This window comes from Hevea brasiliensis, chromosome 9 (assembly GCF_030052815.1).
Source record: "Hevea brasiliensis isolate MT/VB/25A 57/8 chromosome 9, ASM3005281v1, whole genome shotgun sequence".
Taxonomy (NCBI): domain Eukaryota; kingdom Viridiplantae; phylum Streptophyta; class Magnoliopsida; order Malpighiales; family Euphorbiaceae; genus Hevea; species Hevea brasiliensis.
The window spans coordinates 37,269,630-37,288,413 of record NC_079501.1 but is presented as its reverse complement, the minus strand read 5'-3'; the positions used below and the strand labels follow the sequence as shown (position 1 = coordinate 37,288,413).

At 34.2% G+C, this 18,784-nt stretch overlaps 2 protein-coding genes across 7 annotated transcripts; one reads left to right on the top strand and one right to left on the bottom strand.

Moving 5' to 3' along the window:
- Nucleotides 1-234: 234 nt before the first annotated feature.
- Nucleotides 235-11,294, top strand: LOC110633886 (uncharacterized). The gene is made up of 3 exons (XM_021782708.2): nt 235-656; nt 3,034-3,182; nt 10,837-11,294. Exons 1-3 carry the CDS (start codon nt 480-482, stop codon nt 10,973-10,975), a joined length of 465 nt encoding a protein of 154 aa, XP_021638400.1. The 5' UTR covers nt 235-479; the 3' UTR covers nt 10,976-11,294.
- Nucleotides 11,295-12,669: 1,375 nt separating this feature from the next.
- LOC110633887 (dof zinc finger protein DOF4.6) lies at nt 12,670-15,743 on the bottom strand. 6 transcript variants are annotated; one of them, XM_021782712.2, is made up of 3 exons: nt 15,455-15,734; nt 14,144-15,016; nt 12,670-13,551 (listed from the first exon to the last, which is right to left on the bottom strand). In XM_021782712.2, exons 1-2 carry the CDS (start codon nt 15,476-15,478, stop codon nt 14,171-14,173), a joined length of 870 nt encoding a protein of 289 aa, XP_021638404.2. In that variant the 5' UTR covers nt 15,479-15,734; the 3' UTR covers nt 12,670-13,551; nt 14,144-14,170. The 6 variants fall into 6 exon arrangements, with proteins under 6 accessions (XP_021638404.2, XP_021638403.2, XP_021638405.2 ...); XM_021782711.2 differs by having other exon boundaries at nt 12,673-13,508; XM_021782713.2 differs by lacking the exon at nt 12,670-13,551 and having other exon boundaries at nt 13,592-14,493; nt 14,602-15,016; nt 15,455-15,743.
- Nucleotides 15,744-18,784: the final 3,041 nt, after the last annotated feature.

Sequence of the window (18,784 nt, the reverse complement as noted above, 5' to 3'; positions counted from 1 at the left end):
AATTATTTAATCTATTTTTAAAATTTCAAAGGCTTATTTAAATTTTTTTAAAATTTAAATGATTTATTTGAATTTCAAAACATTCTAAAAACTTGTGTGATTATTTAGTATAACTTTGAGAGTCTGAAGGGACGGTTTGCCTAAAAATATTGTTAAGCAGAAGTCTAATTTTAATACAATGGGTCGCAGCCTTAAGCCTTAATAACCAATAAGCTTCCTTTATGTATATTTCAACTCGCTACCTGATTTGGCGATGTTTGATGTGCTCAAACCCTGCCCATAATACCCACTTTGAAAGGTCTCTTTTTCTTTCCTCTCTTTCGCATTCTGCAACCTCACGACCCGAGAAGCTAAAGAGAGAGACCAGAAATCGTCATATCTGATCTTAATCTTTTACTGGGTCATCCTTCCTGTTTCTGGGAAATCGTAATTTCTTTCTCTGTGAGAAGTTCGCATTTTTATCGTCACCGATACATAGAATGTATGTGAAAGCGGTGCCACCGACGGATTTGAATAGGAACACCGAGTGGTTCACGTACCCTGGGGTGTGGACTACCTATATGCTCATGGTTTTCATGTCTTGGCTTATTGTTCTTTCCCTCTTCGGTTGCTCTCCTGGCATGGCCTGGACCATTGTCCACCTCTCTCATTTCCTTGTAAGATTTTTCTTTTCTTACTTTCATCTTTAATTTTTGCTTTTAATTCTTTTGTTTTCTTTAGTTTTCCTTGATAGATTTAAATTTTTGTTGGATGATTGATGGTCATCTCACTGTTATGGATCTTTTTGTCTCTTGGATTAGGATGCTTTTGATTGGATTCTTGTTTGGCTTTTCAATATTTTGTTAAGAATATGTATTTCTAGTCTTGAAAGTTAGTTGTTTAGTTAGGGTGTAGGTGAGCTGATCATGGAGTTTGGGCTTGCAGGTTAATTCTCAATATTTTTGTTTCTGGTTAACAAATAATCTCATTTGTTTAACATAGCAATGATGGGTTCTGTTAATGAGATATGATATTCTCTATATCATATTCATCTTCACACTGCATATTAAAGTACTTTGCCCGCATTGCAACTGCTGTTAACTTTGTGTTCTATAAAAGTTTGATTTCAGTGTACATTGGTAGGTTCATTACTATCCAGAATATATAACTTCTTGTGACTAAATTGCTCATTCATTTAGGTGCTTGCAACTTAATATAGCTATTTAACAATTAAACATGTGGAAGGAGTGAGGACAAGAATGGGGAGATCTAAAATGACATTGAGGGGAAGTAGTATCAAAAGATTTATGATTTTTTAACATTGATGCAGAATTGATCTCAAACAGTGTTAAATAGGGAAAAAGGGTTTATATAGCCAACCCCAACTAGTTTGGAATTAAGGTTTAATTATTGTTGTTGTCATAAGATTTAGTCTCAGGAAGCTGATTCTAACTTCCCGAGAACCATTCTTTAATTTTATTAAGCAATGGTATATATTTGTTTGAACATTGAGACCAATTGGAGAATCAAAAAGGTTTCATCGACATTGAGGGCATAAAGTGTAGATTATCTATTTTCAATTAGCTTAGAGTTACCCTTTATTTAATTAGCCTTGGAAAAGTAGTTTACTGTCTTGATATTTTACCAATTAAAGTATTGATTCCAACTTCCACAAAATGTTGTGCTGGGTTGGTTCATATATCTCTTTCAGTCATATTTTTGGCAAAATTTTGTGTATGCATCAGCTTTAGACCGTTTTAGTCTAGGTTTTCATTAGTTCTATCATTGCTGTTATAATTTTGGTATAAAATATAAATTCTAAAAGTCGATTGCTGCTAGAATCTGTGATCAAATGAGCATTTTCTTCTTCTTATAGTTGACAAATTTTAAATCCTCCAAAAATATGTTCCAATGTGCAAGTGACCTCAACAAGCAGCCTAGCAATTAGCAGTTATCTATTGCTATCTTTGCAGATGGGTATTGTAATATGTTTCTGCAAGTTGTTTATTATTACCTATTTTATGTGGTTCATACAGAATTGATCTCAAATAGAGCTGAATAGCAAAAAATGATTTATATAGCCAGCCCCAACTAGTTTGGAATTAAGGCTTAATTGTTATTGTCCTAATACTTAGTGTCAGGAAGCTGATTTTAACTTCCTGGTAACCATTCTTTAATTTTATTAAGCTTTGGTATTTATTTGTTTGAACATTGAGACCTGCTGGATAATCAAAAAGGTTTCATCAACATTGAGGACATGAGGTGTAAATCTTTTTTCACTTAGCTTAGGGTAATTAGCCTGGGGAAAGTAGTTTACTGTCCTGATAGTTCACCAATCCAAGTGTGGATTCCAACTTCCACAAAATGTTGTGCTGGGTTGGTTCATGTTTATATCTCTTTCAGTCTTATTTTTTACAAAGTTTTTGTATGCATCAGCTTGAGACAGTTTTAGTCTAGGTTTTCATTAGTTTTACCATTGTTGTTATAATTTTGGCATAACATATAAATTCTAAAACTTGATTGCTGCTAGAATCTGTGATCGAATGAGCATTTTCTTCTTATTATAGTTGATGAATCTTAAATCCTCCAAAAATATGTTCCAATGTGTAAGTGACCTCAACAAGTAACCTAGCAATTAGCAGTTATTTATTGCCATATTTTCAGATGGGTAGTGTAATATGTTTCTACAAGTTATTTATTTATTAATTACCATATTTATGTGGTTGATGTTCTTTAATTACTGCGTCTCACTTGACTCTTCAGCTGCCCGTCTTATGGCCTAATTCATTTTCATGAACAGAGATAATGTGTCTTTTTGCCTGGTTCTTAGCATAAAATTTGCTTTCATTTGCTTTATGTCGCATGTTAGTTCTAATAATTGCTATGCCTTCTAGAAAGAAGATTTTATATTCTGCAAGAGATATTGGTTTCCATTGTTTAAAGTGTTTGTAGCATTTCCAATGCCAGGGCATGAGATTAATGTCACATTTTACTTTGCAGTCTTAAAATCTTCCTGCTCTTAATTTGGTTACTTATTGATATATTTTGCTTCAGATTACCTATCATTTCTTTCACTGGAAGAAAGGAACTCCATTTGCTGATGACCAGGGCATTTACAATGGGTTGACTTGGTGGGAGCAAATAGAAAATGGCAAGCAACTGACTCGCAATAGGAAGTTTTTGACTGTTGTACCTGTAGTGCTGTGAGTACTTTGCTCTTGCCTTTTAATTACTCAGAAACAAAAATCTGAAACACATACAGCATGTTAATGGCTGCTAAGGTGCATGTTACATACAAAAGAACTAGGTTTAGAAAGAATAAATCTAGTGTAGTTAAGTGAGCTGGCATGAGTTGTTAGAACAACTGGCATGAGCTGTTAGGGATGCAGCTGGCATGAGTTGTTAGGGATGAGTTTTGGCGGGAACAGTTACTTGTAGCAGTTATTGCTGTATAAAAACAGTCATAACAGCCTAGTGTAATCAGAGAAGAATCATTACAAAATAATAAACTCCTTCCTTTCTTCTTATATTTTTCTATCTTTTCTACTCTCTTTCTTCTATAATTTCTTCCCTTTCTTCTTCTGTTCTAAATATGATTTAATTAATTAATTAAAGAGTTTAATTGATTAATTAAATAGGTTTGGTTTGCAATTAGATTGCAAAGTTCCTAGCATGCCTTGAAATCAAATCTAGGTTATTGGATGTATAGTATAAGTTAAATTTATATTTAAAGTGTTTAAATATGAATTTAATTAATGAGAAATTAATTAATAAAGATTAATTAATTAATTTATATTTGATAGAAATTAATTAGAAGAATAGAAATAATTATTTTGGGTTGAGAACTCAAAATTAAGACATGTGTATTTTGGTCATTTCACAGGGTGACATGTGGTACCATGAGTGAGATGGTGACACATGGCACTACATATAAGCTTGCCATATGTCTTTTAATCATGTAATATGATCAAAGTCAAGATTAAATATAAGTTTGACACTTGGCATAATGTGATTGGGTCAATTAGACCTAGAGCTAATCAAAAGGTGACATGTGACAAGAGTTTTAAGTGATGACCTAGCTATATAAGTGTAAGGATGAAAGAACAAAAAATAATAAGCTGCTCATTCTCTTTGTGCCGCCACCCTTGGCTGCCATCCCTTCTCTTCTTCTTCATCTCTCATCAATTCAAAGAGATTAGCAAACAATCTCTTGAATTAAAAATACTAGAAATTGTCTATAGTGTCCTGTTTACATCTGTAATCTCTCAAAAGGCAAAACTTGATTTTTTAATTCATAGAAAAAGCTTTAGAAGCTGTTCAAGGGCTGCCATAGGTGATCTTGGTGTGGACAAGCTAGAGGGACAACATCTGGTGTCTTAAAGATGCATCCCAAAGGTGCCAAACACACTGCAGTGCATCAAAAGATTAGTGTACTTGTTCTTGATCTAATCTAGGGTTCTAATAATTAATCTGATTAATTCTAAAATCTTAAATGGCAAATGTAGATAAAAAAATATATTAAAAGAGTTTTAATATGTTGTTTATCATTGAAATCAAATAGATAAAAATAAATATTGTATGATGCATGTGACCCTAGATGAAAAATTTTGAATTTCAATGATCTAAACTTGTGTTTTTCATGCTTTCGCTCCTTCAATTGGATTTTAGGAAGAAACATTTGTTAGGGTTCAATAACCCTAACAGTTGGTATCAGAGCTTTGTTGATTAGTGGCATCACTTGAAAATTATTGTTGGGACTTGCAAGTTGACTAGATCTCAGGTGCTGAGTGCTGAAGCTGTGAGAATGGTAGAGTTGGAGGAGCAATTCAGAATTTTGAGAGAGACCTCTCAAAGAGATTTTTGAGGAGGTGAGAGCTGAGGTGAAGGGAATAAAGGCAGAAATGAGGATGAATATCAAAGAAGAGATGGAAGCAGGTTCTGTGAACATCAAGAATGCAATTCTTGATGAACTGAAACCGTTGTTGTTGAATTTGATGAATAATAAGGGTAGAGGAACCAATATTGGAGATGGGGTGGTGGCAGGAAATGAGGATAGTGGGATTTTACGCATGCCAAGGAATCAACAGAGGGATCAGGGCAGCAGCTCTCATTCTGCAATTGCTCTGGATTATGAAGGTAACTCTAGTATTCTCCCTAAAATTGAACTAGTTACTTTTGATGGCAAGGATCCTAGGGCATGGATTAGAAAGTGTGTAAAATATTTTGAAGTTTATAAGGTTCCTAAAGAACAAATGGTGAGTATTGCTAGTCTCTTTTTGGTAGAAAGGGCAGATGCGTGGTTCCATAATTGGGTTAAAGGAGAAAGGACTAATGTGTGAGAAGAGTTTGAGAAGGGATTGTATGCTAGTTTTGGGGAGCAGGGTTTGGAAGATGTTGTGGAGGAATTTATGAAGATTAGGCAAGAGGGTAATGTGGAAGAATACCTAGATAGATTTGAGGATTTGAGAATTAGAATGGAGAATTTTATGCTAGGGCTTGGAGAAGCATATTTTCTGTCTGGATTCATTGGGGGGTTAAGGGATGATATAAGACTTATGATTAGAATGTTGAAACCTACTACCCTATACCAAGCCTTTGAAAGTGCTAGATTGCAAGAACAGTTAGTAGAAAATACTAGAAAATTTAGACCATTTACTAAATCCTATACCTTTAATCCTGTGACCTATAGATCCATTTCAACCCACCAAAATTCCAATAATTCCTACAAACCCACCATAGCCAGTCAAAGCTTCATTTATCCACCAAAACCACCAAATACTGAAACTCCACAGTCATGGAAACCTCAAATCAATAATACCACTAATTCCACAATACCTATCATCTCTCAACCTACCACTAATAACTTTTTAGTCAACCAAAATTCAATTAAATCCAACCCTCCAAACCAACAACCTGAAAAAAGAACCTTCAAACCTTGCTATAGATGTGGTGAGAAGTATTTACCTGGTCACACTTGTAAACCAAAGGCAGCCATGGCAATTCAAGTAGCGGAGCAGGAAGAGGAACTAGTTGAGGAGGGATGTTTTGATATGGGAAATGAGTTGAATTTGGGGAACAAAATGGAAGAAATGACACTTTCAGTACATGCAATGAAGGGAAGTAAGGGAGCTGATACTATTAAGGTGTTGGGAACTTTCAAGAATAGGCGATTGGTCATTCTTGTTGACAGCAGTGGTACTAATAGTTTCATTGATAAAGGAGTTGCTGAAGAGTTAAAATTGCCTTTAGTAGAGGCACCCACTACTTCTATTGTGGTAGCTGATGGTAGAAGGATTTCTAGTTTCTTAATTTGTCACGGATTCACATGGAAAATTCATAATAACAAATTTTCCTTTGACATGAGGATATTGGACCTTGGAGGCTTTGACATTATCTTAGGAGTGGATTGGATGAAAAGCTTCAACCCTATTCTCTTTGATTTTGAAGTTGCAAAGATTTCTTTTAAGAAGGATGAGCAGTTAATTACCCTTTATGGGAAAGAAACATTTGCTAAAGAAATTCCATTATTGTCTTGCAGCTCCTATTCTCAATTAATGCACAAGCAAGGTGCAGATTTTACTACACCAGTATTTTGCATTCAGTTTCTAACTTTTGATTTAGTTGAGAATCATTGTATGACTGCAACATCGGGTGTATCTCCTTCGTTATCTTCTTTACAATTACTGTTGTAAAAATATAGCAGTATATTTGAAAAACCTAAGGAGTTACCACCATTTCGGACTCACAATCATGCAATTCCTTTAGTACCTGGTTCTCAACCAGTAAATGTGAGACCATATTGGTATCCACATTATCAGAAGGTTGAGATAGAAAGGCTAGTGACTAAGATGCTTGATTCCTCTATAATTCAGCCTAGTAAGAGTCCCTTTGCATCTCCTGTGTTGCTAGTGAAAAAGAAAAATGGCTCATGGAGATTTTGTATAGATTATAGGAAGCTCAATGACCTGATTGTCAAGAACAAGTTTCCTATTCCCATCATTGATGATTTGTTGGATGAGTTGCATGGTGCAAAGTATTTTTCGAAGATTGACCTTAGAGCAGGGTATCATCAAATCAGAATGGAACCTGTTAACGTACATAAGACTGCATTTAGAAATCACCATGGCCATTTTGAGTTTAAGGTCATGCCTTTTCGCTTAACCAATGCCCCAGCCACTTTTCAAGCACTAATGAATCATATTTTCCAACCTTATTTAAGAAGATTTGTGCTTGTATTTTTTGATGACATTTTGATCTGCAACAGCACTATGGAGGAGCATCTTGCTTATTTGAATGAAGTCTTTAAAGTGCTTCAAGAGCAGCACCTGTATGCTAAGCTTTCTAAATGCTCTTTTGGGCAGACTTCTATTGATTATTTGGGCCACATAATTTCTGCTGAGGGAGTTTTCACTGATCCAGCAAAAATTCAATCCATGGTTTCATGGCCTACTCCTAAAAATGTGAAGGAATTAAGGAGCTTTCTTGGTCTTAAAGGATATTACAGGAAATTTGTAAGGCATTATGGGCTAATTAGCAAACCTCTTACTGATTTGTTGAAGAAGGATGGGTTTGTTTGGACTAATGCAAGTCAGCAGGCCTTTGAGCAACTTAAGGAAGCTATGGCTTCTGCCCCTGTTTTGGGTTTGCCAGATTTCTCCCAACCCTTTGTGGTTGAACCAGATGCAAGTGACAAGGGCATGGGAGCTGTCTTATAGTAAGGGGGTTATCTTATAGCTTATATTTCTAAACCTTTTGGGCCAAGAACTCAAGCACTTTCAGTTTATGAGAAAGAACTGCTGGCTATTACCTTTGCTGTCTCTAAATGGAGACATTATCTAGAGCAATGTACTTTTTTTATCAAAACTGATCATGAGAGCATCAAATTTTTATTGGAACAAAGGTTGCACACTAACCTTCAGCAAAGATGGATTTCGAAGTTACTTGGCCTTGACTATAAAATTTTGTATAGAAAGAGAGTTGAGAATAAGGTTGCCGATGCATTGTCTAGAAGATTTTTTTCACAAGATGAGCAATTATATGTTGTGACTTCTAGTCCATTTCCTATTTGGATCACTTCTATAGTGGCTAGTTATGAGCAAGATGATCAAGCTAAAGAGTTAATTACTCAATTAGCAGTAGATGGGACAGCAGTACCTTCTTTTCACTACAAGCAGGGTCTTTTATATTACAAGAATAGGATATATGTCGGAAGTTCTACAACACTAAGGTAGAAATTGATCTCCATTTATCATGACTCTCCTTTGGGGGGCCATTTAGGGATTAATAACACCCGCCAGAAGTTGAAGAAATATTTTTATTGGCCTGGCATGCAATCTGATATTCTGCAGTGGGTGAGACAATGTGATCAGTGTGCTAGATGTAAAACAGAAACTTGTTCTATGCCAGGGTTGCTCCAACCTTTACCATTGCCATCCCAAGCTTGGCAACATCTCTCCATGGATTTTATTGAGCAATTACCTAAGTCAAATGGTAAAGACACCATCTTGGTAGTGGTTTGTAGATTTACCAAGTATGGCCATTTCCTTCCTCTAGCACATCCATTTTCATCTTCCTCAATTGCCAAACTCTTTTTGGACAACATTTATAAGCTCCATGGGGCACCTGTTTTTATTGTGTCTGACAGAGATAAGCTTTTTACAAGCTTATTTTGGAAAGAATTCTTCAAATGCCTGGGAACCAACCTCTCCTTTAGTACAGCATACCACCTCCAAACTGATGGGCAAACAGAGAGGTTAAATCAGTGTTTGGAAGCTTATTTGAGGTGCATGACACATCTCAAGCCCACTTCTTGGAGTCGGTGGCTCTCCCTTGCTGAGTGGTGGTACAATACCAGCTATCTTTCAGCCATAAAAATGACTCCATTTGAGGCTCTCTATGGGTATTATCCACCTATTCTACCTGCTGTGCCGCTTGAGCAAGTTTCAGTTGGACAGTTGCAAGAATTTTTTCAGGAACGGCAGCAGATGACAGCTTTACTGAAGGCTAATTTAGAGATTGCAAGGAATAGAATGAAGCAACAGGTGGATAAGAAGAGGACTGAGAGAATTCCAGGTTGGAGATATGGTTTACTTGAAATTGCAACCCTATAGGCAATCTTCAGTGGCTATCCGAAAATCAGTGAAATTGTCAGCAAGGTTTTATGGGCCTTATAAAGTGCTTGCAAGGGTTGGAGCTGTTGCTTATAAGTTGGATTTGCCACCCTATGTGCATCCTGTATTTCATGTGTCCTTGCTTAAAAAGAAGGTAGGGGAAAATGTGGTGCCTATGATAGTGCTTCCAGTTTTTCAAGAAGATGTGGTGGAAGTTGTTCCAGAGCAAGTGCTGAAATCTAGACTAATTTTCAGAAATGGTCAACAAGTGGATCAAGTTCTTATTAAATGGAAGCACTTGGCTGTTGAAGATGCCACTTGGGAAGACAAAGCTTTCCTCAACCAATTTCCTGATTTTGCACATTCCTTGGGACAAGAATGTGCTAAAGAAGGGGGTATTGTTCCATACAAAAGAACTAGGTTTAGAAAGAATAAATCTAGTGTAGTTAAGTGAGCTGGCATGAGTTGTTAGAACAACTGGCATGAGCTGTTAGGGATGCAGCTGGCATGAGTTGTTAGGGATGAGTTTTGGCAGGAACAGTTACTTGTAGCAGTTATTGCTGTACAAAAACAGTCATAACAGCCTAGTGTAATCAGAGAAGAATCATTACAAAATAATAAACTCCTTCCTTTCTTCTTATATTTTTCTATTTGTTCTACTCTCTTTCTTCTATAATTTCTTCCCTTCTTCTGTTCTATTCTATTTTAGGAAGAAACATTTGTTAGGGTTCGATAACCCTAACAGTGCATAAAATGATTTCAAATATTCCATTGATAATGAAATCACAAATTGTTGGATAGCATATGTCCCATTTATAAGAGAATAGTTTGCCTAAGATTAAGCAAAATAAGATCTGTCTGTGTATAAGTTTTTGGATAAGCTTGTCCCGTTAGTATTAACACGGGTCTAAATGTCCAGCCTTGTCCCACATATCCTGAGTTTGAACCTGAGATTTGAGAACATTCCCTTCCCTTCTTTTGTGGGAGACACATTACTTAGCATACAACCCAGTGTGGAATCTATTTCTTTGGGGCACTTTTGTTCCTCAATTTGCTGTGTTCCTTCAGTTGCAATGGTCAGTGGTTTATGTTTGGGCTAGCCTAAAAGAGAGGTTAATCAAGTGTTGCAATGAACGCACACACAGCAGACACACTCCCAAAAAGAAGAGTACACAGTTTATGTGGTTGTTATCATGCTGTGTGTCATTTTTCTGTTTTCTGAACATTTTGACTTGATTTGCTTGGCAAACAAAGCGTCTCCTAGAAGGCAGATAGGAATGATTTGTCATGATTGTTTTAAAAGTTGATGTATCTTTGTCACTGGACAGTGCTATTCTTTCTCACAAATTAGATGGTCCCTTTGCTGGCTATTGTCAAAGCATTATTTGTTTTAAGAAAAGACTCTTAAGTAAAAGTATGTTGCCTGCTCCCATAGTTCCCAAAGTAGGATTGTTTTGACATTTTCTTTCTCCTTTTATAAAAGGAGGAGAAAAATCTAGAGGACAAAAGCATGGTGTGCTTGCCTTCAACATGTGATTGCTGGTGAAAATTGATGATAGCTTACTTTGGTTTTCTTCTTTTTCCCTTTCTTCCTTTAAGGTGTGGAGCGGTGTTGTTGGGTGAAAAAGAGGCTAATTGAATAATTCAGGTCGTTTGTTAGGAGTTATCAGTGCACCCAAGAATGAAAACATAAAAAGTTTGATTTAGCTAAACTGTCATTTGCTCACTGTCTTGTTCCATTTGGCAGGTATTTAATAGCCTCGCACACAACAGACTATCAAAATCCAATGCTGTTCTTCAACACATTGGCTGTATTCGTTTTGGTGGTAGCTAAGTTCCCTCACATGCACAAGGTTCGCATATTCGGAATCAATGCTGATCACTGAACTGCAAAAATTTTCATGTCTGATTCACACGCAGCTAGATACAACTTGTTTTTGGCACATGGAGATGATGACATTATCCCTGTACAGATACTGAACTGTGAAGGGTAATCATCATATGTTTATTATCAAGCAAAGATGTATACGTCCCTTGATCACATGCAGGGAAAAAAATTGTACCTATAATTTCTCTTTTACATTTCTTTTACTCAATTTCTTGTTCTGAGATATAGTGTTCTGATCTCCTTTCCAAATTATATCTCATTATGGTGTGGAGAAATCAGAGAAGCTATCAGTTAAAATAAAGGGGATTTCTACTAAATCCAATTAATTATGGATTCAAGATATAAGTATATGAGATACAATATTGTGTTTTGAGTTTATAGCAGAATATATTCAGATAAGAAAAATTCATAAATTATAATCAACTTTTATCAATAGTGTTGAAGGGCCGAAGTAATTGCCATATTGTTTAGGCAAGTGTACCGGTGGGCGTCGTTTGGTACAGCAAGTGAAATGCGCTAACCTCTTACGAGAGCTTGGGGCCCATAAATTTGGCACTAACAGCTCTGATCAATGGCTTATCTACTCTAATGATGAAGCAAATGCAGACACCTCTAACTGTTAATAAATGACGGTGTTTTTACTGGATCAAGCAACATGACCTGAAAGACAATTAAGTTAAGCTTAACTGCCATTTCCAAGGGAATCCTAAAGAGAATGCCATCTTTGGCAATTTCTCCTTGCCCTCATGTATAGCCAAGGCACCATAGACATCTTGTGCTCAAAACACTTGTATCCCTAATGTCATTGGAACAGAAAACACATTGTCCAGGTACTTTATATTTCGGCAGAGTCACGCTTTCTTCGTTTCTTTTCGTTTCCTTTTCTTTCCACTTGCCATTTTGTGTATAAAATAATGCATTAACAATTGTAACACTCCTGAAATAAAATGCAGAAAGTATGCCAACCACTACCCTTTTTGAATTTTGGGGTGGATGATGCATATCAGACAACAATTAGACCTTAATTTTAAACTCGTTAGAGTTAGTTTTATAATTTTCTTTTTTGTCATAGAATATGATACGTATGAAAATTAAAAAAAAATATATATATATTGCAAATGAGTTTTAATTTGATTACAATAGATTCGTTTTTTTAATAAAAACTTCAACACTGTAGGATCTCGAATATAAATCTAGTTAGAGAGCCAATAGTTAAAAAGAAAAAAAAAAATATTTATTATCAATATATTATTTAGTTAGTAGTTATGTCTGTTCTAAACAGAATGTGACAACTGAAACAATGCATATTTCCAATATATTATATCAACTTCTCGAGTCAGAAAAGCAATTAAAAAATGTACAAATAAAAATTTCAAAACATTTAGAATTCATTTGAAATAAATTATTTGCAAGAGAAGAATTCTTACACACTCATACTTATTTCTAATTCTTTGAAAATAATTTTTTTTAAGTAAAAAAAAAAATAAAAATTTTCATTATAAACATAAATATATCAAAATAAATCAATTGAATTAAATATTTATAAAATTATGAATTTCAAACAGGTTGATTTACCAAGTATTTAGCTATTTACATTGCTCAAAAGAAAAGTTAAGAGTTAGAAAGCAACCTATTGTAGTCAGAGCACTATAGGCAGGAAAGATTCAAAGTAATAGATTTTTTTTCATATACAATTTTGTTTTGGAAAAAGTATATTAAAGCAATGCTTTTTCCTTATTTCCACCCTCCCTTTTATATTCAATTTTACCCAGATATAGCTATCTTGGTGATGAAACTTTGAATTATATAGGCTCCAACCTTTGTATAGAAGGAAAATGAATAGTCTGATGCATGTAGATGTGGGTACCTAAACTGCCCATGGGAAAAAGCAAGGTAGGGTTAATGGGGTCATAAAGCTCTAAATTTGACAGGAAAAAGACCCCTCAAATCCCATAATAGAGGGGCTGAGGAGCTGGTATATACAATATTTTTGCCAGTTAATTATGCACTCTAAGTGGGTTACAGCAAAGAAACAAAAATGAACTAAATTTATATAGATTTTATAGAGACTCTAGATCTAGATGGATCAGACTTATAGTGGGGTGAATTATTCTCTAGCACACTTGCCTAGGAGAATGTTTGTGGGTCCCAAAACCAAGACCAGAGAAAGAAGGGTTTGTAAGATCTTTCTCAATCTTCAAATTAATCTTTTTTTTTTTTTGTCTTTAATAATAATAATAAAAAAAGAAGGTATAGCATAGAAGCAATGATCACTCGAGGAAAATGAGGCAATGTGAGAGAGTGATCTTGAAAACTGCTTGGATAGTGAAGTCATCAGTAGGTAATGCTTATCAGTTGAGGCAGGTTCCAGTGCCCCTCAATTTACACAAGCAATTTGAGTTGCTTTATTGAAGAGTTCTCTAGTATTACTATTTCATTTTTAGGGATGAGAGTTTCCTACCTGGCTCATCATCATCATCATCATCATTTTCTCCAACTCTGCTACCTGCTCCTGAACTTGCTTCTAATGTCTGCAAAAATCTCAGTCCTAATGAGACCATGTACACTCAAAACCTGTTTACAAATATTCAGAGCCTCCATTGTAACCATAAAATATTAATAACATGTATAATATATTACTAATAATTCATGTCTGAGAAATAATGAAAAAAGCCCTACTTTCATCCATAGAACTCCTTACATATTTTCACATCAAACATTAATTGTATATATATTTATGCCAAGCTAATTAACCAATGATACATAATAGCGGGTAATCTTTCCTTCTAGCTCCTGATTTAGTGATAGAAGACAGGACATGACATGAAGTAAAGGGCATATGTAGGATCATAACCTCTTTCTACTCATTTTATACCCTAAAAAAGATCTGAGCTTTGCTTGATCTCCTCCCCTTCTTCTTCTTCTTCTTCTTGCATCCTTGTACAAACCCCATTTCACCCTTAAATGAAGCCTATCTAAAAGAAGCTTCAAATTCCACAGTTTGATTAAGACAGTAAAGAAGATAAATTGAAATTAAAATAACAAAGCAAATATAGAGAAACCCATGTATCCTATCTGTTAGTAATGAAGAAATCCAAACAGGTCACCCAAATTAATATTTTTTTTTCTTAAAAAATAAAAAAAAAAAGTAGAAAATAAGACCCACCCAGATTAATTATTTTCTTCCATCTGTCTAGCTTTGCCATGATCCTCCACCACCACCCAGCATTCCAGTCCAATATCCACCTGAATCTCCCTGCTCTCGATTCTGCTCAATATTAGTTGTGCTTGAGACTTGCTTTAGATCTTCAAATGGAAATAATAGCCTTCCACCAGTCTCTTGAACCCCCTGGAGACTACCATAACCACTTCCAAGCCCGTCCAGAGAGAAATTCAAGGTTGGCTTGAAATCTTGAAGAGAAAACCCAGATGTGTAAACTGAGCTTGGATCTTGAACTGGCATAGGCATGAAAGAATTAAAACCCCTTGGAGAGATTCCAGTTAGCAGCTCCAAAGCTGAAAGTTGAGGTGTAGTGGATGCCGAAGAAGAAGAAGAAGAAATTTGGTTCTTGTTATTGCCATCAACGCTAGGTACTTGAATCAATTCAGAGAAATTTCTTATACCTTGAGTGGATGGGAAAGCTAGGTTAAGATCTTGGCCTTCGTGGATCTTAGGGTTTTGAGTAGAAGTCTCAGACAAACTTGGAGGTGTAACAAGATCTGGAAGTTTCTTTGAAGATGAGGAGCAAGAAGATATAGAAGAAAATGAAGCAGATGATCTCTTATTCTTCCTGGAACCACCACCGACAGGAATGTTTCTGAGAGAACCACCTTCAGTCCAATACCTTCTACAAGTCTTGCAGAAGTACCTAGGCTGAGTGAGACTGTAGTTGTTATAGTAACAGAACTTGGTGTTTGTTGAATTGCACCTTGGACAGTTCAAGGCCTGCTCTTTTTGAGGTCTTGCTTTCCTCTCCAAAGTTGCAGGCTTTGGGCATGTATTTGTGATTATCTCTTCTATTGGTTTCACCACTATCTCCTAAAAGAAGAAAAAAAAAAAGCACAAACAACAAAAGGAAAAGAAAGAAATGAAAAAAGACATAAAGAAAGAAACCATGGCTTGAAGATCAAACAACTCAAGATTAAAAGAAAAGATAGACAAACAAATAAAACAATTTAGCTACTTTTACACTTTTCAAAATTTCATGAGCTTATAAAAAGGTAAAGGAAAAAGAAAATAGCACTTCTTTTTCTTTCTCAATCAAGCAAAAGAAAAGATGGTCAAGTGCCAACAGAGATAGAAACTAAATCCAAATAATAGAGGACTTGCACCAGCTATGAACACCAATTATCACTTTAAAAAATAGAACCCGATAAGCAAGAACCATAAAATCTGGGGCTAATAAGTTATTTTCATGAAAAGCCTCAAAAAAGGTCTCTGAAAGAGATCAAAGAGCCTGGTAGTAGATCTATCTACCTGTGGCCACTGAGCGGTATCCATGGATGAAACTGAAGATGGATAGAACTATTATATAGTTGATGAAAAGAAAGAAAAATAAAAACACCCTTTTCTTGAAAAACTGGTTTCAAAAGCAGGAAGGAATGTTTGGGATGGTTTTCAGTGGAAGCCCTATGCGTGTGTACCACCTTGCTTTATGGGTTGTGCGCTGTGCGTATGTATATGGCAGAGAGAGAGAGAGAGAGAGAGAGAGAGAGAGGTCTCTAATTAATAACATGGATATTATAATATCACCTTCCTTCTTACATTAGCAAATTAGAATTTGAATTCTAAAATGGGGAATATTTGTCTGCGCAGATACATAAAATAATTAACTTTCACATTCTGAATATGGCGTATATAAATATTGATGAGTTGTGAACAAATACATGCTTAAATGGTGTCTCTCTTTGCTGACCATAGAACTAGACAAAGTCAGAATTCACCTGTACATATCACTTTAAATTGGTTGGAAAATATTTCTAACCACTGAAAAAATATATTGAAGCTGCACTGTACGTACATATTAACCCTATTAACTTCAAATTTAAGCAAAATGACGCCAAATTATTTAAATAAAAAAAATAAAACAAGTCCAATATTAACTATTTTAATAGCTATTGATAATTAGCTAGTTTATATGGTGATTTAAAACAGCAATATGAGGTAAAAATAGATGTGGTATCATCACAATGTGAGGTAAAAATAGACGTGGTATCATTTTGTTGGCCTTAGTCTTCAATCTCTAAAATTTAGGAGATATAAATTTTCATAAATTACTCATTCAACTTTTAAAATTATTATAAACACTATACCACCAATGTCTTATTAGGCAATAGTTTTTAAAGTAGTGTTTAGTATTTTAACTAAAGTCGAAACAGTATTTTTCTTATTTATACTAATCGGTAACATAATGTTTATACTAGTGTTTAAAGATTAAGGGTTGGTTCACAAAAAACTACCACTCCTAATCATTATAAGTTGAGGAAGCATTTTAACTAGACTCAACAGTATTATATCACCAATTTTATATTTAATAGCTAATCCAATAACTATTATTACTGAACACTTTCACTTTAATAGTTATATAAATAATTAACTACTAACAGCTAATATATAATACCTAATAGTTAGTAAAATAGCTAGCAATTATTAAAATAATTGACAGCTATTAAAACAACTAATATTACTGAACAGGACCAAAAAAACATAAATAAGAGAGCTAACATTTTGATTAAAGTCAAAATATTAAACGTTACATTAAAAGCTATTACTGAATAAGAATCAAACAAAAAACAAATAATAAATCAAATAACAAATCTTTTTACTTAAAAAAACAACAAATTAATAATAATAATAATAATAATAATAATAATAATAATAATAATAATAATAATTAATAGAACAAATAATTATACATTCTTTCATATATCTACTTTATATATTTTACTTGACAACTGACAAAAAAAATGTAAGAGAAGAATAAAATAAATAATAATAAAACAAGCTATTAGGCTCCTGATGTTTTTAAATGGTGAGGTTTATGTATATGATCATTAATAAATATAAATCGAGATAATGAAGCTGCCAAACTTAGGATAATAATTAATTAACTTCTATTCCTTGCACAAAAGTCTTAATTTGTTTGTGGAGCGTATAAAATGACAATACAGGCTCAACAATTATGTGGTGTATCTATTATCTATGTCTTTCTTTGTCCATTGAAGGCTATGACTAGCTAATTATGAGTTAATTACCAAAAATTCCAATAATCCAAACCGACAGAAGAAACCATTCCAATAATCCAAACCGACAGAACAAACCATGATAGATAAACACGCACGTTCAGTATTTTTTTTTTTCTTTTTTCATTTATTTTAAAAAGTAATTTATATATAAAAATTATTGTTTTTGAAAATTATTTTATAAGAAATGAAAATATTTTCTATTATTTGGCTGCAATATTAAATTAAATGTATGTATTTATATCATGCATGCATAAATATTTTTACATTTTAATAGAATTACCAAAAATTTAAAAACAATTTTCTCTTTTAAAGAGAGAAAGTTATTTTAAAAAAAAAAAGACTTCATTTTCTCTTTGACTAAAAATTTTTTTTCTATTAATTTATTTATAAAGTTTCTCCAATGATAAAAAATATGAAAATATTTTTAAAAAAAATATTTTCAGCAAAATAAACAGAGTCTTAAAGTATACATATTTTGAATTGTATTAATATTGAAACCCAAGATTTACTAGTGTTAGCGTAAGAAATAGGCATGAAAAGTGACTTCACTTCACCAACCATTTTGCATGCTGAGATAAAATATAAATCCATGTCAAAAGCTACTTGACAAAACTTAATTTGTTTCACCATCACAACCATAACTCTACAACCTACCTAGCTATAGCTCCATAGCTATTATTGGAGAATTTCATTTGGCAAAATAGGAAGCTAGCTAAGGTTAATTTTCTAGCTAATCATGTAAAATAATTCACCACTAATTACACTATGTTTTCACGTTTCAATGTATCTATTATGATTATCACAACTGTTATTTAAGACTTTTGAATTGTCCTCAAGAAATAACTAAGGTCCAAAAATTAGAAAGTAGAGTTTAAAACTATCATTTTTTTTATATAAAGTACATTAATTTCCTATTAATTATATTTTTACGAACAACACATTTTATAAAAACAGAAAGGATAATTAGGAGAGAGGTGGCTCTAAACTAACCTATTGCCAAAAGGAAAATCCCAATACAACCGACTTAAAGAGCAAGAAATTGTAACCAACAACCCCCCCCCCCCCCTCCCCCACCGTCTCCTTTCATCTTTCCCTAGCCCACCAAACTTCTACCTTGTTTACCAAATTGCCCTTCAAACACATCAAACATACCCTTAACCATCATCTTCAAAATTATCCTACCCTTTACATAAAAAATGTTCCCCTGCATAGCACTACATGGGCCATCAAGAGCTCATTTTCATGTGTTAACCGTATCATTGAAGTGTTCATTCCACGAAACTTAGACGAAAATTGAAGAAGTTTTGGCTTTGTTAGTATCCCATCAATGGAGGGTTTATGGAAACTCTTGGAGTATGTCAATGGATTATGGATTGGCTCATATAAGCGTCGAGCCTTTCTATCAAAATCTACTCGAATCTCCCAATCTACGACTACTTCTCAGGGTAAAAACTTATCTACATTAGATGAAGAGACATCTCACAGGTCTAAGGAAACAAAGGTCGCTCCTATGAATTTTGATATTTGCTCTGGTCGACCTTTGGAAGGGACAAACTATAGT

Coding starts and splice junctions, on each gene's coding strand:
- LOC110633886 (XM_021782708.2), top strand. CDS start 480: ATGTATGTGAAAGCGGTGCCACCGACGGATTTGAATAGGAACACCGAG. Junction 657..3,033: donor TCCACCTCTCTCATTTCCTT/GTAAGATTTTTC, acceptor ATTTTGCTTCAG/ATTACCTATCATTTCTTTCA. Junction 3,183..10,836: donor ACTGTTGTACCTGTAGTGCT/GTGAGTACTTTG, acceptor TCCATTTGGCAG/GTATTTAATAGCCTCGCACA.
- LOC110633887 (XM_021782712.2), bottom strand. CDS start 15,478: ATGGATACCGCTCAGTGGCCACAG. Junction 15,017..15,454: donor ATACCGCTCAGTGGCCACAG/GTAGATAGATCT, acceptor TTCTTCTTTTAG/GAGATAGTGGTGAAACCAAT.